We start from the raw sequence: 23,073 nt of genomic DNA on the forward strand, positions 1-23,073 counted from the left end.
AATATTATCTTCCATTTTTTACAATGTTGTAATAAAAAACAGCATAAAATTAACACACAAACTACATCCTACATATAATTTTCAGCACACCATGTTCCTTTTTTGAAAAATAAATTCTGTCAGAGTATCCTTTTTTACAACTGTCCCCTCCAGTAAGCACATACATTGCAACCACATGTCAGGTAACTATCTGATATCTAATATTTTTAGGAATGCATTAGACTCATACAAGAGTAAGGTTATATACACACAAAAATATATACTTATATCTCTAATAAAATGACGTGTCAGTACTAAGCATTTATCGAGATTATTTCATCTAATCATTTGATATTATTTCCGCAGAGGATATATTTATTGGAACATCATTTACTTTAATAAAATTATAAATACGACTTTTACAAAGAAATAACTTTGCATGTTGTCTTCCTTTTTCACCGTTCATTTACTTTGTTTATGATTGATGTAGTCACTCATTACATTGTGGCCTACCTACATGGTTATGTGCTTGCAGTAGAATGGGTCAGTTGGTCTCCCTTACCAAGGGAAAAGGAATAATATTCTATTATTCCTTTTCCCTTCTTTTATTTTTTTAATTCAGTCTACCAATGCAGACCATCTACATTCCACTACTCCAATACCCTCAACAACTCAACTAACACTAACACAGCTGTGTTAGTGAGTTGTTGAGGGTGTTTGGAGTACATTGATGTGTAAAGTAAATAAATACAGTAGAGCATCGATTTTCCGACTTAACTGGGGACTGGGGTTGGTCAGATAACCGAAAAGTATGAAAAAATACATTATTAGTATAGTGTATTAGGCCTGGTTTAAATACTAGCCTCCCTTTCATGGTCGAGCCAGTGCTGCCAGCTAAAACATGCAAAAATTTAACAAAAATAATATTAAAGTAGCCAAGACATAACCAAATATTGTAGCACCACATCACTAGCGGACATTTGAATTTGCCACACGGTTGGTTAACCGATAAGTCAGTTAATTGAGGGTCGGATAATCGATGTTCTACTGTATATAAAAATCATAGTATAGTAATTCTTAGAAAACTAGCAAGGTAACTTACTTGGTTGATGTTTACAATATTTTTAATTAAAATGAAGAGTACATTTAAAACTGTTATTGATTTATAAAATCTAAAAAGAAAGGTTATAACACTATATTATGAAATAGTTACAAAAAATTTCCAAATAAACACAAATTATAGTCACCCAGATGAGCTTAAAATAAAAATAAATGTATAAAATAATATATAAAAATTAAAACTTTGTATACTATTGAAACAAGAATTTAAAAAACTGATAAAAACGGAGGATAAAATTTAGTAAAAAAACGAGTAAAACACTAAAAAACACAATGAAGTTACATTATGGAAAGGGATGGTATGAATGTTATATATGTGTACTATGGGCTGCTCTCTGGTGATGATGTGGTCAAGATTTTGTCCAGTTTAAATCCTTGACTTATATTAATCCATATAAAAAGTATTAATTTGTGCAAATTTGAGCTTTTGTGCAAATTTGAGCTTTTGTGCAAATTCTGAGTGACATTTTGAATAAAATTCATTTGTTTCCATGCAATTTTATTCTTATAAGCATAAAATTAAGCTTTAAAACTGAACTAGATCTATGGGAAACCCTTGTGAAGTTTGATCTATCAACTTGGAAGTTTTGTGAGCACCTCACTGATAACAAGAAAAGGCTTAAGTTTAAAATTTGAGTTTCCAGACCCAGTAGTTTTTTCTCTATGAGAAATTGCAGTGCCATATGAAAAAAAAGGAGAAGAAAATACAGCATTTTTTTGACGATTTTTGCACGTTTCAATTGCTTATAGTTAAGCAATTGCTTTATAGAAAATCTTGAAATTTTGCAACTACCTAAGAAAACAAGTTTCTTTCAAACGAGATACTTGGAATTACTGTAGGTGTTTGGGGAGTGGAGAAATTGACCCCTGAAAATTGGTAACTCTGATTCCCATATATGTAATCAGTCAGTGACGGCTTTACTTGACTGGGAGTCACTACTGTGACTCCTAATTCTATTTTTAGTGGGGATTTTTAAAATTTCTAGATGTTTTAATATTTTTCTTTTTATTGTATTTTTTTCCTTTTTGAGGATTTTTATACTTTCTTTTTTTTTGTTAATTTTACATTTTTTACAATTACAATGTAGGGCAACTTCTGAATTATTATAACCATATTTTATTGCTCTAATATGTTCTTTGAAATGTACTTACTTGAGTTCTATCTGTCTCTCCTACTTAAAAAGAAGTTGAAGTACAACTGCATTTTTTAAATCTATAAATTACACTATTTTCTAAAAATGTATTGTTATTTTTAGGGATGTTTAATTGAATAGATCAGGAACAAGTTAGAATTTTCCCCATAAATAATGGAAAATATTTTTTGACATCAAAATATTTTTAGGAATGCATTAGACTCATACAAGAGTAAGGTTATATACACACAAAAATATATACTTATATCTCTAATGAAATGACGTGTCAGTACTAAGCATTTATCGAGATTATTTCATCTAATCATTTGATATTATTTCCGCAGAGGATATATTTATTGGAACATCATTTACTTTGTTTATGATTGATGCAGTCACTCATTACATTGTGGCCTACCTACATAATTATGTGCTTGCAGTAGAATGGGTCAGTTGGTCTCCCTTACCAAACTCAAGATTTTGATTTTGACAAATGCTGAAACAGAGCTTAAAAACAACTGAAAATTTTATTTTAAAACTCTTTTCGACACTAATGTATAAAATTTCATGCTGGCTTGAATTAAAATGAAATAGTCACTCATTCTCTACATGGAAACTTTCAAATTAAGTGTTTAAAAACTTTTCTGAATTGTCTTGAGTTAAATAGCTAAATAACAGTTTTATCATCCTATTAATATTATATTACTTCCCTTTATTTTTCAAATTTTTTCATAAATTTATTATAAAATAAAGTATGAGCATCAAAATATATTCTAAATCATCATAAAAATATGGTAGTGTTTTTTTTTAAATAATAAAGTCAGTCAACAGCTCTAAAAAAATTTATTTTCTGCAAAAAGTTGAAACCTTTCTAAAATAATTTTTCAGGAAAAATGTATACAATGCAATCAGAGTAAAGAAATCTTGCTTTTTGGATGTCAAAAATTCTGTTAATTAGCAGCCTATTCTAAAAACAGTCATTCATAGCATCAAATTTCTTCATTTTTCTTTTCTATTAATCAATCAATGCATTATATGAAGTTTATGACTGTATATGCTACTCTATGATGATTATGCTTGCTTATGCATTTTTTTTTTAATATAATTTTTAAAAATTTACACTACTGATCTAGTGTTATGCAGCAAATTATACAGGAGGCCTATTAAATTATTTGTATGATTTAATTTGAATTTTCCAAACTATGTCGTAATAATTATTAATTGATTTGTGTGCTAGTGTGCAATAATTTTCAGGGACATTTTCAGTCCCTGAAAATATTCTGCACCTATGATGTTGCTCAACTAAAGGCATTTTTGCCACTTTAGATAATCACCAAATGTAAGAATTGGATTGGGTGCCCCTTTTTATGACAATAGTGTATCAGAAAAGTAGAACCCAATCTTGTCAAGTTCATGCTTTGTTGCACCAAATAATTAAGATTAAATATCAGTTTCAAATGTATAAATATATAATATATTAAAATAAAAAAAAAAGAATAGAAATATGCCTATTATAATGCTTTCGTTAATTATACAAAATATTAAAAAATGTATGAAATATAAGAAATGTTTAATAGTTTTATTACTGGTAATAAAAGACAAAAATTTGAATATTAACATTTAAAATTTATTAAAATTAAATTTTTTTAATACTATTATTGGACAACAAAAACTATTTAAAATTATTAGGGAAAAAAATGCTATATTCAAGAACCAAAAACAAAGGCTTTTGGTTCCTGAATTTAGCATTTCTTTCTAATAATTTTGGATGTGATGTCAAGTACAAATGTTTTTTTCTGTTAATCTACAAACCATTTATTTATAAATACATCAAACATTTGTAATTTTTCAATAAAAGCATCAAGACAGATTATTCATCAATTTATTAGTGCGATAGTTCAGTAGTCAATGATTAAGTTCTTCGATATTCATCTAAATGATTACTCATTGTGTTTCTAATGACGATTTGTAGAATTGTTGAGAGGATTGGCTAGATCAGTGATTCTCAAAGTGGGGGTCGTGAAAAATATTTGGGGGTCGCTGAAAAATTGATGCCAGATCAATTTTTTCAAATATTTTATAAATTTACTATGGATTCATGTTTAGAAATAATAGAAATAAAAAATATATAAAATAATTTTTACTTAAATAAATTGCACACATAAATAATAAAAATAATATAAATATTTAAATACGAGCCTAACCCCCTCCCTCCGGGATGTTTTTTGACACACACTTATTCTTCGGGGGTCCTTTGAAATTTTTTAGTGCATAAGGGGGGTCGCGGTCCAAAAAGTTTGAGAAACACTGGGCTAGATCACTCATCTAGAGCAGTGTTCCGCAATCTTTTTCTGCTTGCAGCACACCCACGATTCAACACAGCACACCAAAATGTTATTCCCATCAAAAACATATGATATGATACTATCGATAGAATTACGTAATGCTACTAACCTAATTATTGTTATTATTAAACAGACGTAAACATCTGTGAGCAAATTTATTTTACATATAATTTCTTAGAATACATAAAAATGCATGGCTTATAAAGAATAAAGAAAATAATAAAGAATAAACAATCATCAACTTATTTTATCAGTGCTGTGGCAGACAATAAAATACAAGCATAAGAAACACAAAAACTGTGATAAAAATATATAAATAAAACTTGAAATTAACAGAATATGTAATAGTTCATGTCACACCTTTCACCATGTGACGGCACACCGGTTGCAGAACACTGATCTAGAGTACCAATTTGATCTTTCAGCTCTAGACAGTGAGGAGTTCTGACTTCTCTCTCTCTAGATATTTTTATCTCTTATTAAACACACATCTAGAAATGATTCTGAAAGAAAGAAGTGTAGACAACTGTTGCATCTCTCGTGCTAATAGCCAAGAATTGGTTGCATTCATATATCCACTTCAATATATACAATATAAGAAATAAACTGTCACTTTTTTCTTTTCACAAAACTTAATGGCATATTTAACAAAACCATTAGGATTAATAAATAACCCAATTTTCACAGAAATTATGTAATTTTTCTCTATGACAGTACCTGACCAAACACCATATGGTAGACTTGCTACAGATGGTCTTTTGAAAAATATACCATCTGTAGCACGTCCACTGTATAGTGTGTGCATTTGGCAAGGATTTGTTTCTTTGATTTTGTGAAAAAATACATCCTAAGACATTAATCAATCTGCAATAAACATGCTTCTGTGACATGGCTGATAAACAAACATTTAATGCATCTGTGATGGTTAAAGTCACTATGACTAATGCTTCAATCAATGGAAACCATACAAACATTTTATCAGTGATACTTTCATCATCAGTTTTCTTAATTAAACTCGTCTTTCATTTAAAGACACTTTTTGAAATAACATGCATTCTAAATGTGTTAATAGTATTTTACATATTGTGGTTCTGTGGACTGATCTTTTCTGATCTTTTATAAAAATTGCACTCATTTGAAAACAAATAACATCACAGTTTTTATTTTAGTCTTAAAGATCATTTTCTCTTTTAAGTTGATATATAATAAGTAAGGATTTGTTAATATAGGTTTTATTGTAGATAATTTAATTTGATTTTTGCATTTGTTACATCTCTTTACAATTGCACATTTGAAAAATCTGCATTTGATTTGTTTCAGCAATGGCTTATTTTCATTCTATTGATTGTCATAAATCTTTCTCAGATGGTATAAAACAGTGTGTGCAACAGAATTTTAGTTTTTGGATCTTTTATATACCAGTAAATATGCAAATTAGCAGTCCATAAAAAAATGCAATAATTGTGATGTTCTTGCTTATTTGTATTTATATTTTAAAAGAACCAAACATTAAATTATTTAATAATAGCAGTAATAACTCAGATGAAAAAAACTAATAATAAAACTATTTGTTACAAAAAAAAAATTTGATAAAAATTGGTAAACTGAAAATATTTTAAATCTTGTCAATAGATGGTTAGGTAATATAATGTCTAGTACCGAGATCTATGTCTTTAAGAAATATGAGAAAACAAGTTTAAAACAATGATAAACAAAGAAACATATGTATACATTGGGGGGTTTGCGGTCAAACGTATTTATACGTTCTGGCAGCTTTTTCTATCTTTAATACTCTTAGGATATTTTGTATACTGTTTTCATATTTGACCTATATGCTTTTATTTTATCATATAAAATTAAAACCAATACCAGAAAAGCAAAGAAAAAATTCTTGATATAAAAAAAACTATTATTCTCTTAAGAGATTGAAAGGATACCAGAAGATAAATGGCATGGAGCATTGTCAAACAGTAGGAACAGTGCTTTATCCTGTTTCCTTTGTGTCATGATGTCTTTTAATGCTCAATATACAGTCTTCAACAGACAATTCAAAAAATAAATAAAATCAGAGATTATCCATACATTTTTTGTGCCTTATAAATGGTAAGATACAAAGCAACATTTTTGAAACAATAAAATTTTTAAAATTTTCCAATCACCAGCAATGACAACACAATTACAACTGGCATTCATGTAAACCATGCAGGATTTGCTTTTTGCTAACTTTAAAGCCAAGAGCCACAGCATCTTCCAGTTTATCTCTGTTTCATCTACATTGCAGATCGCAGACTTTTTTGGAACATTTCTTGCTTTTGATGAGCTTCTTGAACATTTCCTTGAATTCACAGGCAGCCATGTTGTCACAGGACTAGGGATTGCAATTGCTGGATCCATCATCCAGCAATCCAGCTGGATCCAGCGCATTCTTTGGCCTGCTGGATCCAGTGCTGCGGATCCGCAAATACTCAATTAACTTTCTAAATAATGGCACAAAAGTCTACGTTGTCGGTGTTGCCGCTTTGCTATGTGCGCTATCACTCAGCAGTGAGAGCGACATTGCCGTTCAGTGTGGCATGTGCTACACCGCCCGCCCTTTTGCCTCTGCTGATCTAATTGCCAGTTGACTTTCTGCTCTCGCTAAATAAAATAAGTAACTTCTCTCCTAGTCCCAGTGCATAATTCTAATTTACGATCGGTTGCGACGTCAATGAATCACATGACGGAATGATTTATGATTATATGATGACCCTGAAATCAACTAATGTAGAGGCAGAAAGGTCCTTCTCCGCAGCGGGATATATATGCAGTTCATTAAGAAGTAGGTTGGGAGACAACACCATCAATACCATTTGTTTCTTGAGATCCTACTTCCAAAACAGTCAAAAAAAAAAAAAAAAAAACAGAAGTGATTGATTTAATTTTATTTAATCCTTTAAAATACTTTATTCAAGACAGGACTAATATTTTATAACTTCTACTCTAATTCTATTAAGAGGTTTTAACATTTATTCTATAAGTGGTTAGTGGGCTAGGCTAGGCAATTTTATTGTGAAAATTAGTGAGAAACTGAGGCTACCTTGTTAGTTAAATAGTTAATTAAATTAATGAGTATCAGTATCTTAGATATATGATGATATGAATGTATGTGATTCATGATTGTGATGATAATAACTAACTACTAGACTACTACTGATTACTTATTCACTACTTTACTAACACGAATAATTAAATTAGTTATAAATAACTACAGACTGATATGTAGAGCCTATATAAGAAAAGTGGTAAGACTGATAGCCACTTAGCCACTGATTATCTGTCCTTACATTATTATACTATATTAATATAAATTAATTAGTAGAATTACCTTTGCTATTATTTAACTTTAGTTAGATTGTAATTATAATGTAATCTTTAACATTTAAAGTTAATTATCTCTATCTCAAGTGTTAAACCAAACCAAAGTTAAGTTTACTACCTAAATGTGTAAGAAGTTTTATTGATTTATAGTGACCAGTCAAAATAATAAAACATTTTTTTATAAATACTTAAGAAACTTTTATTTCTTTAAAAAAAACATAAATTGCTGGATAGATAGATAGGTAACACTTTATTGCACCAAAAACACATCTGCGCTGGATCCAGCGCAGATGTGTTTTTGGTGCAGCTGGAATGATGTTGGTCCAGCAAAAATCCAGCTGGATTGAAAACACTGCTGGATTGCAATCCCTACACAGGACAATGGCTCTTCTTCAATGTGAAGTTCTCTAATGCAATGTCAGAATTTAGTCTGAATCAATCAGGTTCTGCTTCCAAGTGATCATACACATTTAGTGCATTATACTTCTGGCTAAAGAAATGCCACTTTCTTCTTTCTCTAAACTATTTATTTATTTATTATACATTGAATTTTGGAAATGCCATAAGGCAGTTGATTTCCACCCCAAGCACGTAAAAAGTCCAGAAGTAGTTTAAAAATTACAAAAAGACAATGGAAAAACACAATACATAAAAAATATATATAGCAGAGAAATATGTATAAAAAAACATACAGATAATATACATTCATGTATATCAACATCCCAAAGTCCGATGTATTGATACTAAGTCAAACGATCTCCATAATTAATCCAACTATTATTATGCTATAATTAATAATTAGTTATTAATTAGAGCATAATAATAGTCCAATTAATTATGGCAAACGTTTGGCTTAGTATTAATATACATTCATTAAAAAAACAAAAATCATAGATTAAAAAACATATTCAGCAGTATGCTAAAGATGTAATTGTAACAAGCAAAAATGCAGAAATAAAAGAGAAAATAGTAAAAATATTAAAAAGAATAATAATAATTAAGAAGTAAAAAAGAATTTAAGAGTTATGTAAGAAATATGGACATGCCCACTTATAATGAGCAAATTTTTCATGGAATAGACATTCCATTAGGCCCACATTATCAGCTATTTGATAAAAATAAGGTGTGTGTGACAATGACAAACAAAAATGAGGAGTACACATGTACACACACAAATAGTGTTTCTTCAGGGAATTCTTAGATTTAATCAAAATTGTGGAATTACTATTAAAATATTTAAAAAGAGAATTCAATCAAAATATATTTATTCCTTTGAAGAAATCTGGACATTCTAGCCTTACTCTAATGATATTTAGGTTATTGGTTTGTAGTAGGTCACTAAACTTATGTAAAGTTTATCAAGTTCTCTCAATACTTTAGCAAGTAAAGAGGGGCACCAATGGACCAAATGGAAAGGCAATATTCCACAATTGATCTCTAGTTTTGATTGCTATATAAGCACATTAATGCTTCTTTTTAGATAATGAAGTTATATGGTAAATTCCAAAAAGCAACTGCCACAATATCTACAAACAGCACACAAGAAGTATATAACACCCCAGTGTAATTTTTTCAAGGTAAGCTTTACTACTCCTTTGACCTGTGCCATCACAGTGTTCTCATAAATCATTCTGCAAAAGGCCTTCTGCCAAAATGCTATCTAGCTAGTATGGTCTGTCCATTTACATCCTTGCTTTCTTTGTGTGTTGTATGCCTCTTAATTTTTCTACAAACTTCTAAGAGCAAGACTTCTTTGTTTACCTACCCTTTGTTTATAGGTGTTGTGACATAGGAGTGCCCATCTACCATTCCCATTGCTGAGATATCCATCACAAACTTCCTTTGTGTGGAAAAAAGACTGTCCAGTTCAGATAATTTGAGTTAATTGGATTTATACTTATATTCACAAACAATTCTTAATAATGAATATTAACTATACTTATTAAGACCATTGGTATTTGTAAAATGTATTTCAATATACAAATTTTATTGTGCAAATTAGCTAACAATTTTAACAAATGAATCCATAAATCTTAGGATAACAGGAATAAAAAGCAAAACATAGGTAGCTAAACTAACTGTAATATATATAATTTTCATGTTACCTCTCACTAATAGTCTGTAATGAAAAATAGCAGATAAATATATTCATCATCATTCCCAACACCGGCAGTGGGACCACAATTGCACACTCTTGCTGATCAACTAGCCATGTTACCAATTTAGCTAATTTTTTGGTAGATTTAGTGGATTTATGAACAATCTAGCTATGCAAATTACCTAAATTATAATGGCCTAGCTATTTTTATAATGCTATCTAGATATAAAAAATTAAACAATTTTAATGGAAACAATATATGGAATGAATATTTTTATTAAAATATCTAGCTATAAATTTGAATTTTGAGTTGGCAACACTGTGAGCTAGCTGTATTTAATCAGTCTGCATTGTGCGGTCACTGTATGTTTTTTTGGTTTCTCGCATTGATTACAGTAGAGTCGTTTATCCAAAATGTCAGTTATCTGAACGTTTTCCAGTTGGACTGTGTCATGCTGAATAAAACTTTTTTGATACTAGATTTACTTCTAAAGTATAATTTTTATATTTTTCAATATATTTATTTTGTTTGTACAAAATAAAGAAATAATTTTTAACGATACAATAGCCTCGATTATTATTATAAAAATTTTCGTTAGGCTTAAAATCGATGAAAATTCGACACGAAACGACATGCAATGGAGAAAAACTTCAACATCGGACAGGTTAATATATTTTTCGTACATAATCGGTTATCTGAACAACCCCAGTCCCCAATTGATTCGGATAAATGACTCTCTACTGTATTTTCAAAAACTCAAGTTCAAATTACTCCAACAAAGTGCATTGAAGAAAACAGGCAAAAAGGAAAGTGTTTAGAACAACAACAGAGATAAAAAAATTATTGCAAAGTCTGAAAATGAACAAAGTAGAGAGGTTGGAAATATGCCGAGATCATAATTGGAATTATCTAATGTTTTAATTGATGGTATGTCTTCTAAACAATAATAACATTACTCTTCTTCCCCTTCTATCACTACACTGTATTTATTCAGTAGGGTAGATGTACCAGTTTTGGCCAGTGTACCAATTCTGGCCAGAAAACAAATTTAACTTAAAAATACAAGGGCTATTTTTAAAATAAGGTCCGTTTGTGAATGAAAGTGAGAATAATGCAAAATCATGGCAGTATGCATACGCTTCTGCTCCGAGCAAGCTTGGCGCACGTTTTGACGCCATTTGCAGCCATATTGTCTGTCTGTATGCTGAGCTGTATCAGTTTAAAATGTTTAAGAAAATTGAGTCTCCTGCTGACTGTGAGATAAGATCTGTTATTCGATTCTTGAATGCAAGAAACTTGGCAGCAGCAGAAATTCACCATCAGATTTGTGAAGTTTACGGTGATAATGCTATGAGTGACAGTAAAGTTGGAAAAGGAGTAAGAATGTTCAAGGATGAGCGAGTTAATGTGCATGATGAGTCACGCCCTGGCCGACCTTCTCTGATTTCTGAAGATTTGATTCGTAATGTGGATAACAAAATTCGAGAGGACCAACGATTCACGATTTCAATGTTATCAATTGAATTTCCACAGATTTCAAGTTCAGTTTTGTATACCATTGTTTCGGAGAAACTGAATTATCGAAAATTGTTTTGTCGGCGCGTTCCAAGACTGCTTTCTGACGATCACAAAACAAAAAGATTAAACAGTGCTTTATCGTTTTGACTCGATACGATCATCCACACAGTCCAGACCTTGCATCCAGTGATTTTCACTTGTTTCGATACTTAAAGGAGTTCCATGGTGATCAACATTTCAACAACGAAGAAGAAGTGAAAACTGCAGTCGTGGATTGGGCTTCTTGACAGGCTGCAGATTTCTTTGAAGTCGGAATTCAAAAAATTGTTGAGCGGTATGACAAATGTTTAAACAAAATGGAAATTATGTAGAAAAGTAGATAAAAGTATGTAGAATATGGAAAAAAATATATTTTAACAATATTTACAGTATTTTTCTTCTTATTAAAAAACGGACCTTATTTAAAAAATAGAATCGTATAATCACAAATGAAACAAACTTTTATTGTTAACTGTTCACACAGTTAACAATAAAAGTTTGTTTCATTTGTGATTATATTTTTAAGTTAAATTTGTTTTCTGGCCAGAACTGGTACACTGGCCAAAACTGGTACATCTACCCTACAATAAAGATATTGAAAAGTGTAAAAAACAATCATTATTGGAAATAGGATTATTTCTTGGAAGTTGTAAAGGTAGTTTAGTATGATTTTATGAATTCTGACAAAATTTTTGTTTGCTTTATTATTTGAAAATTAATATTGAGACAATGATGTTTTGCCAGGGCAACAGCAAAACTTGCTTTATTGGTGTTGTTTTAAGGAGAGTTGAATGTATATAATATCTTATATAAAGTTTTACAAACAACAAAATTTTTATTCTTGTATCTTTTTTAGGATGGAAACAGATTAAGTTATTTGTTATGAGAAAAATTGTTTCTATATTCGTCATTTTCCATATTTGTTAGATCCTTAGGAACAGATTAATGACGAATATAGAGGTTCCGCTGTATTTTGTTTGGCAAATGATATCTTTTTAAAAAATATGGTACTGAATATAGATTGTATATTTATTGATCAATTACTACAAAATTTTGTGCGTAACAAAACATTATATCACCACTAAGACTTAATTTCAAAATAAAATTACCTAACAAGCAGAAGTTTATACAGGATTAAGCTTAACTTAACATTGAAAAATAGTCATTAACCATATCTTATTAAAAGCATCCAGAAAGAAAACGGAGCAAATTTAAATTATTAATTTTTAATAAATATAAAACATAAAATAACTAATTTAAATGATTCATTTGTTAAATATAAATTAAAATTCTAGTAATGCATATACTAAAAGTAGAAATAATGATTTCAATGAAATTGTAATACTTAATTCAGATGTAGAATATACATCATCATGGTTGATCATTTAGATTTTAGATTAATCAATTATGAAAAGGTTGAGTTATTCTAAAACAGTCTATCTTGTAAAACAGATGTATATACAAATTATTATTATTATTTAAATCACAATGCTTTTGATGATTACATATTAATTTTAAAGTTCTAAAAAATATTGTAATGCCTGTTGTGATGGTTTGTGCTAAACAAAATATTTAAAATTATTTAATGATAAAAATCAATGAATGATCTGATAAATTCAAAAATGTCAACAAAAAGCTATAAAAATTACTTAAATACTCTCTTCAAATTATATATACTAACAGTAATTAAATTTATTTACTTATTAAATTTTTCAACTAATTTTTAAATAATGCCATAGAATAACTTTAATTATATAAATTACAACCAATTTTGAATGGTATTCAGAACAAGATGACTGATCCTTGTGCACAAATGAGAAAAAAAAATTAATGTTATATTAAAAATTCCAAAAAGAAACTCAATTAATTTGAAAATTATCTACAGTTATTTGGATTATAAACATAAATATTAAATTTATAATTGATACAATAGTTTAAGAGAAACGGTAAGTAATCGATAGTCTGGATATTTGATTTTTCACTTCCCTCTGGTGTTTTAAACCAACTATCTTACTTGAATTGTCTGGATCCAGATCTACACATTTATATATGGTTTTGATATTTCTTTACAGATCAATGTTTTTCAATTAATCAATTTACTGTGTTTTCAAAGCAAAAATAATAATAATAAAGCTGTAATTAATCACTTATATAAACAAGCCTTTTAAATAATAATGATTCTTAAATTATTTTATATTTATGAAGTTTTTGCAACAAATTTTATAACAACTTGTAACAAAGTTTTCTATTACAAGTTGCAAAGCTTTCTATTTGTACTTCAAACTGTAATTCTAAAGCCACCCAGAAACCTGATACAAGTTTCTATCTATTTCCATCCAAAAACACTTAACTACTGCAAGGAATTTATAAATGTAACTGACAGATGAAACCAATTCAATCACAAATTGTCAAAAAAATTACAAAATGCATAATTAATATGTTCCAAATATTATATATTCTTTTAGATTATAACAGAAAACTATATAAATTATGTCACAATACATATATTTTACAGATATTCAGAGTATAACATAATAATATTAAAAATGAAACTTGGTAAAGTTTGATTTTGAATAATTTTCTTCATTTCTTTCAACATAATAAAGAAAATAGAAATTGCAATATTCTTTCAGAAAATGTACTCAGAATTTCGAAAAACATTTTTTCTTCTATTCTTGCACCTCTCCCTTCATATTTCTGGAATAAAATGACACAAAGTTGACCCCTACCAAGCCTTTAGAGGGAGACTAATATATATTATTGGTTAATGGGTGTAAAGTCATCACAATATAAGTGAAGTTTGTTCATTTGTAGCATCCTGTAACAATAAAAGTGTAGAGCAGTTTAACATTCATTATGAGGTATTTCAATCTTCAATAGGCAAAAATCATTTTAGAATTTATTTCTGTTCTTTAGATACATGAATTGAATCTAATTAACAACCAATTACTATAACTCAAAACAAAAATGCACAATTAAAAAGGTATTTTTTAAATAATAAAAACAAATATTAAAACATTAAAATGTCACACTGTGAGTAGTCCTTTTATACTATTTATAAGTTTGCAATACTATGAGTTTGTCACAAAAATTATTTGTTTTGCTAGTCTTTTTACTTAAAACACCACTTTGAGTTGTCTCTTGGGGGACACTCAAATGAAGACAATCCTATATGAAAAAGGATATTAAACTATAATGATAAAATGGTTGACAGTATTTTACACATTAAAAATAGGCCTACATGGAAGAAACTAAACATGTCTCTCTAAAGGAAAACTGTTTGTTTTTGGTGATTGGACATAATAGAAATGTAAAGATGTATTTAGTTTCTTCCACATATTTTAAATAAGATGATAAAATTTTGTTTTGATGATAAACTTTCAATTTCATACAGTTAAATAAAACTAAATTGAAGCATCTTCAAAACATCAAAACTAGAAAGAAAAAGGTCTATAGATAGATAAAGACATGGACATGTTCAAATACTTTTTCCTTTAATCCAAATAATTTTTTTTTAAATTTATTGTATTTTTTAGGGTATTGGAATTTATTAATTTCAGTATCATAACCTTCCTAAATAAGTTTAAAAATAGAAATTGAGACAGTCTTATTTTAGAATAATTATTCTATTGTATAATACACTATGATCACTTTATCAGAAAAGATATCATCATCATTACATGGTTAAAACTCAAAAGTTTCATCATAAATAAATTTCCTTATATAGATATTATATAAATTATGCAATAAAATAATGTTATGATAAGTAATTACTTGATAAGAACTGTCAATACAAATTTATAGAAATATAATTCAACCTAAGTTCACTAATTGTTTTATATTATCCTATATCATATAAAGAGGCATTCTAAAACTGAAATTTATAAAATTCCAAATACATATAATAATTTCTAATTAATGATTCCTGTTACAACAAAAGCTTTCAAACTAAGAAAATATTTCTCAAATTCATTGATTATACATAATCATATTACTGAGTTATATCTGAGAAACAAAGAGCTTTTGTATTCATTTTATGTAATTTTAAGTTTTATAAATCTTTATAATAATTTACTGAACTTCTCACTAATGCATTATGATAATTTGGACAGAAGAAAAATAAAAAATAATACTTGCAATATTTTATATTTTAATTAAGCAATAAACTTATTGCACAGTGATTAAGAAAATGCAAATTTATAGTATTAAACAAATAAGGTTATTTCTCTCGAGCAAAATAAAATACTAAACAACTGAGCAAAAAAAAAATGCATATTCTAAAAAAATGTCAAGAATTTTATTGCAATTAATGTAAGTGCACTGTAATCACTAAAATTTATTCTTTTAAAATTAAATAAATGCACAGAATATAAAATTACATATTAATCTTCATTGTTTATTAAATAAAAATAAATTAATAACTTTAAATTTTAGAATTCATTTATTTCAATTTTACTTAATTTGCCTATGCTTATATTTTTATCATTTAAATTATATATATCTGAGGAATCATTATAATATAATTTGGTAAGTTAATAATCCAATATATTTTATATCCATTAAAAATAAACATCTTTTAAAAGTCAATGTTGTTTTTTTTATTTGAAATAAACAAAAAATAATTTATTGTAAATTGAATAAGCTAATAAATTCATTAACTGAAAAATTTCATTAATTCTTCCAAGTGACATATTTATTAGCTTAAATTCTAAGGTAAATGATTTAATTATAATCCAGTAATTCAGCATAAACATTAATAATAACCTTAAAATATAGTTTATAAGGTGTAATAAACATAATTCAGTCTTTCCATATACTTTCTCATATTCACAACAAACAACTATTAGTTAATATTTTTTTTAGCAATTATTATTTGTTGGATTTTATACTATTTCTTTTATTTATGTTGATTTCAATTCTAAAATGTTATGACTAATTCATCAGTTGAAATTAATTCTGAAAATTGCCCTTCCTTTTTTTTGAAGCCTTTGCAAATTATATCTAAAGATCTTGGAATGTTTTTATTTCATCAATCAAAATTAATCAATAATGCAAATTTTTATAAGTGAATTTTGTAATTATCAAAAAATTCATAAGATATTAAATGGAAAGTATATAAATGCCAAAATTACTGTGACATTCAATAACTGGTAGAAGATTGATTTATGGTAATATGATAATATATAACAACTTATATTTATATTTCAAAAGGTTTTACTTTTTACTATAAAAAAGTACAATATAAAATATAAAGATTCTAAAATATATATATATATCTGATCTTTGATCTGTCCATATTAATAAATGCTAAATATATGTATATATTTAGCATTCAGAGATACAGACAGAGCATAAAAAAGCCATGTCTACAATCTATAAGACAATGCAATAATTATAATGCAAAATTTTCCAATATATAGATTTATATTTTCATATATCAATACAAAAACATTAGCTCAATTGTTCAAGAAAACAGTTTTTTCAACTGTTTTCTTGCAAAATATCTCATAACAGTAATTTCCCATATACTGCTTTATATCAAGTTTATTTCTCAAACTTTTCCATAATATCAACACAAAACTTGCAATTAACTTTATTAATTGATAATATACTTTCATCTATCCCAAAATTCTTTTAAAAGCAGTTTTATTAAGAACTTAGCAGTTTTTAGTTTTGTTTCGTATATTGATCAAACAATTTATTAACACCACTTAAAATACTCTAATACTTTAATTACATAATAATATACGAGTTTTCAATAACACAACGCAAGCTAATTGAATTAAATTTTTAAAAAATCAATCAAAAAACAAGCAAAGCATAATCCGAACACTGACAAGTCAGGAAGTGTATTTTAAACGTGGGAAAGTCATAACAAATTTTGAAAAATTACCAATTTATTCAGCTTGAATGTAGCAGTTTCTAATACCAATTCATAAAGTATTTATAAAACTACATATAAAACGAAACACATTAACCAAGAGAGTATCATTTAAATTTCTCATTGAATATATGCAAAACTTTTTATGGTATTTATATATAAAAATCTAAATTTGTAAGCTTACAACAAGCAGATGTTGAAATTTCATTCCATCTTTATTTCAAGAGCAAATTTTCTACTCTCATGATTTTCAACGAATCACACAATGGCTAAATTTACTCCTTCCACATTCGATCATTTATATAATAAACGTATTTTTAACCATGTTTAATACCATTAACTTATATTATTTACGTGCACGTCAACTATATCAATTCAAACTGAAAATCAAAACTTCAAATCATAATAATAAACGCGTTGGCTTCTTAAAGATGATGATGATGATTGGCACGGAAATCGTCATCATCGTTGTCGTAGCCGTCGTCATCCTTGGCACTTCTTACGTTTTGGCGTTAATCAAATAATTAAAGATTAAAAAACCGAAACAAAATCGAACGTAAAGTATACGAAGTTAAGCCTAGTATTAGGCTTAGCTATCGGCAATTTACCTTCTCTGGTATCCATTTCTTCTAATTCTAATTGTTGATTGTCTCTGTCATTCATGGTTTGATTTAAATGATTCATAACAGTCGTATTTATGTCACTTGTATTATTTAAATGACGCGATTTCTTGGTTTTAGGGGTGACCGTACGTTCCTTGACCGACGAACCTGTCACCGTATTCTTACCAGACACGGTCACTTTGAAATGCTTACTCGCTATTCGCCCAATGTCTGCTGATATCGACTCCCCCAGTAAGGGGTAATCACCAAACACTCTTTCTACTACAAACTAAATACTTAGGCTTACTAAAATTTTCTCAAATGTCGAACGTTCTTTTCCGTTGTAGAGACCGAAGTCGTGCAAATAAACAAGATGGCGTATTTGCCCTGTGCGATGCATTATGGTATCGAATAATATTCGATAAAAATGTAATAAATATTAACCAAAAACACTCAATTAATACAATCTACTCTATAATCGACACGAAAATATATAACATTTGTTATTATATCGTAAAATAGGTAAAAAGTTATTGTGTCAGATGTCCCTGAATTTTTTTTTAAAAAAAAAAGTGTGAAAATTTTAATAATAAATAGAATTTATATTTTTTAATTAATTTTAATTTCGGTATTATTAATAATTTAATATTAATTAGTTAAACTGAGAAATAAAAAAAATTAATTGATATATAATATAATGTGTAAATTTTTAAAACGTATAAATCCACGTCGAAAATATTAAATAATATAAAGGGCCTTTATAAATGCATTAAAACGTTATAAATAATGGAAAAAATAATAATTACGATTCGGTTTTCATGAAAGAAAAATATTTTACCCATAAGGCCAGACGGACTTGTTTAGAAAGATGGAGTCGGTATCTACGCAAAAATGAAGGAAGAGGGGTGTGGTGGAAGAATTCCGTAAAAATTGTCGATTATAAAGTTAATTAAGTAAACTGTGTTAATTAATTAACTGTGTATCTTTAAAAAGTAAAATATGAGCGACGGACACGATCATGAAGACGAAATTGAACCGTGGTTAAGCCTAACAAGTTGGGAGCAACAATGTGTTGAAGAACTGGAAGGTTCTCCCGATTTAGAATCTCAAACAGAAAACGAAAAAGACTGTTTAGCACAAAAACTCTGGTTTTTATTTCAAAATGCAGCTACGTGTATAGCTCAGCTTTATAAAGGTAAGTATTTATGTGTAAATGTACTGTACGTATATAAGAAAAAATATTTAGGCCTACACATCTCAAGGACAAGTATCAGATTCTTCGCAGATTCAGCTGTGAAGCATCAACAGGATTTATTCGTAATTATTTTTAAAAAATGTTTACTATGAAGTGAGGTTATTGAGTAATTGTTTACATTCAGTAAATAAATTTGGGTGTGTAAATACTCAGAATTCATAATTTGAGCATTTATAAGTAAGTTGTGTTGACTTCTTATTCCGATTGAATATAATTTGGAGGTCAAGTTTACATTTTTAATCGGTATGGGACTTTTTATTAGAATAGCTATGTTAAGTCAGATGCTGATGTAATACAAGCAGTTATTTATTGTGATGTGGTCGTGATGCCAGGCTGCAATTTTTAATTTATTTTATTTAAAATATATGCTCTCCACCTCAAATTAGTAGTGGCTTGCCCCTGTATGTCATACTTTTCCTTTAACAATAGAGTCATGCCAGTCTAATGCCTTTGGGGGAAATTTTTGAATTAAATAACGTGATGTTTGGTTTGTATCAGAAGTTAGTATATAGTTAATTGGGGCCTCCTGACCCCGAGGTTTCCGTATCTGGTCTCATCTTTTGTCTATCCGACTGTTCTAGAGAGTGAGGAAAGATGGACGACGGTGGGAATTTATAGGTCTACAATTTTCTCAAATTGCAGCCCAAAAAATAAAATCTTCTCAATTAATTTGATTATACAAAGCTTTCGCCAACATAATTATTTTTTTGAATATTTTAGCAGCCATTATAAGAATACATACATGACTAGGAAGAATGTTTAAAGTTGTTAAAGAATATTCTGATATTTATTTTGTACATATCCTGACAATTTCTACTAGAACAGCTGATAACATTTGACAAATAAATAAATTTTACTGGTGAAGGCTTATCTAGGAATCTGTTTATTTAAGATATATGGCAATTTCATTATATATGATAATTCAATTTGGCATAGATATACAGAATTAAGTAAATAGGCCACCTCACTGATTGTGTTTAAAATTGAAAATTATAACATAATATTTAAATTATATAACTTCAAAATGAAAAACTCTAGTTTAGTATTATATCTAATGTATTTGTCTGTGTGTGTGTGTGTGTGTATATATGTATATATATATATATAAAATTAAGAAATGCTTATGTAAACTAAAAACTTGTATTATTATAATATAGTATAAGTACAGATATATAGGTGTATATAATATAAAGATAATTAAAACTATAGTATCAGGGATTTAATAAATGTAAAATACTTGTATTGATTTAATGCAGAATTTGTGCAATAAATTTAGAGAAAAGAAAAAATAATGAACTCTGTTATTAAAAATAATTTTCAACTTTGTTAAATGATATATTTCTAAATACAGTAAAATATTATTAAAACTATTAATATGAATTAACCTATTAATGGAAAGTCATTTGGTTATAGTGATTTTATCATACTGCCACTGCAGGCAGCAGCATAAAAAATACAGCACTGGTCTTGCTACTAAATGGCATAACTTTACATATATTTTTCTTAATGAATAATAAATGTGTTTATATGCATGTATGTAAAAACTAGTTTAAAGTAATTTTATTTTAGAAACATATAAAATTTTTATCCCTAGTCTCAGAGTTCAGAATAGCTTTCCATGATAGCTCTGCCCATCATTTGGGATACTGCATTTGAAATGGGGAACGCGACTGTTGAATATGTTATCAACAATATTTCTGATCATGATTGATATGTACTTTCATCTATTACTATTATTCTCATTGACTGTATTAAAGGTGTTTTATATTTAATACAAGTAGGCAACAATATTAGCAGCAGCAGCAGCACATCATAAGCAAGTTATGGCAAGCATCATTATAAATGTGTTAACAGTAAAACTTAAAGTATCATCTCATAAAAAAATTCTTTTAACTGTTATTACTTTTTATGTGCACATTATAAGCACATGTTATCTATATACAGTGAAACATTGATCTATCATTTCCATATAAATTGTTTTACAGCATCTATCAGTTGTTTTCTCCTATCCCAAATAAAGACTCATATATATAATGTTCATTTTTCCCGTATTCTTCATGCCCGTATAGTTTGTTTTCCCTTAATGTTTGTAATGTATTTTAACTATAAGAAAATTATTATCCCACATCAATTGTTCTACCCACAATAGATGATGCTAAATTGAGACACTGATTTTTGTGTACTAATAATAAAAGCTCCCCCATATTTAAAAGTTAAAACGTTTCATACACAAAACTGGTTGTGTTTTATGGTAAAATCACTTAAAGCCACTTTGTTAAAAGACAGTTAAGCTATTTCTGCTTAAGTTCACTAGTGCAATGAGGTTCTGAGTACTGAAAACAGAAGTTAAGATGGCTGCCATCATAAATTATAAGCATATTACATACATAAAATTAAAATTGTGACATACAAAAATGTATTTTGAACTTTTTATCCAAAAACTTAGAAATGCACTTTTCCACAATCTTTTATACCAATATCAATGTCTTCAGATTTATTAGTAATGGTGATGGCACATGTTATACTGTTGTTGTTCACCATATAAGTAATGTAATTTTACACAATATCAAATTTTTTGATCGGTTGCCTTCGATATATCAATACACTAGGTATTCTTACCAAAAGAAAATAGAACAAATTACAGTATTCTTAACAATTTTTTTTAAATGTAGAATAAATGAACATTTGTGCGCAAATGCTATATTGTTTAGTATTACAGAAAGCCATCATATAGGTGTATCACTGGAAAATAGGCTACACTTTTCATATGAGATAAACAATGAAAACATTGACAAAAGAAATTTATAGCATCAATCGTTTTTTCCTTCAAGTCCCACCAAAAACAATAGATCAAAGTTTTGCTGTACTCCTTTATTCAAGGAAGAATTTGTTAGTAATTTATATTAGCTATACTGAAAATTGCTTAGATCCACTTACATGTAATTAATGCAATTAAAGAGAATGTTAAACAGAATAAATGTTTAAATTACTGTGTTTATATCTATAACATAATAACAGTATTCACAATGTCCCATTTGATATATAATTTAAACCGATTGGATCCCATGCCTAAGGGGGCCTTGCACTACAGTAATCTATTCTAGTGTTATCGAATATACATATCAAATTGCAACATACATTAATGCCACATTGCAGATTTTACAGAGAACAGCAACAATTTTTGGTAGTTGGATTTTGGTAGATTAAAATACAGTAGTCAGTAGTGTTTATACTGTTTATATTTTGAAATTTTTTTACTGTATTTGAATTAATTAAATTTTATTTAAAATATTTATCTAAATAAGTTAAAAAGAAAAACATGATGTATAACAGCTTTTAAATACTTATAAATTGTAAAATTTTATTTTAATAGCATTATGTGATTAAATTACAGTGAAATTCTGTTAATATCTGGTATTCTGGAATGTCAAGCTCATTATTGAGGGTTTTTGGTGCATTGGGTAGGTCCACAGTTAAGATTTTCATGTAAAAGCACTCAAAACTTGCAATTCTTGGAAAAGGGTGTGGGTTCTCCTTTTAAAAATGACAAATGCCAAGACAACATGATGCTGTGTTAGATAAAACTAGTTAGTTTGTGCATGATTTTTCTAAAGACTTAAAGGTTTGATATGAGAAACAGAAATATTTTGCATACTTAGAATCAATATTTATCACAGAAACAGCTACAGTATATTACTGTTTGTGTACTTTGATAGTGTGTGTCCATATTTACATATACAAAGTACAAA

At 28.0% G+C, this 23,073-nt stretch overlaps 1 protein-coding gene and 1 pseudogene across 1 annotated transcript in view; one reads left to right on the forward strand and one right to left on the reverse strand.

Moving 5' to 3' along the window:
• LOC136971314 (ubiquitin carboxyl-terminal hydrolase 7-like) overlaps window positions 1-18,509 on the reverse strand; it is a 51,205-nt pseudogene extending 32,696 nt beyond the window's left edge.
• A 395-nt stretch (window positions 18,510-18,904) lies between these two features.
• The window catches only part of LOC136971333 (HUWE1-associated protein modifying stress responses-like), a 44,590-nt gene continuing 40,421 nt past the window's right edge, over window positions 18,905-23,073 (forward strand). Inside the window, exon 1 of the mRNA XM_067265788.1 lies at window positions 18,905-19,264. Coding sequence (XP_067121889.1) covers window positions 19,069-19,264 — 196 coding nt within the window. The 5' untranslated portion in view covers window positions 18,905-19,068. The remainder of the gene's footprint in view (window positions 19,265-23,073) is intronic.

Source organism: Centruroides vittatus, unplaced genomic scaffold (genome assembly GCF_030686945.1).
Source record: "Centruroides vittatus isolate TY-2023 unplaced genomic scaffold, ASM3068694v2 contig_2460, whole genome shotgun sequence".
NCBI classification, from domain to species: domain Eukaryota; kingdom Metazoa; phylum Arthropoda; class Arachnida; order Scorpiones; family Buthidae; genus Centruroides; species Centruroides vittatus.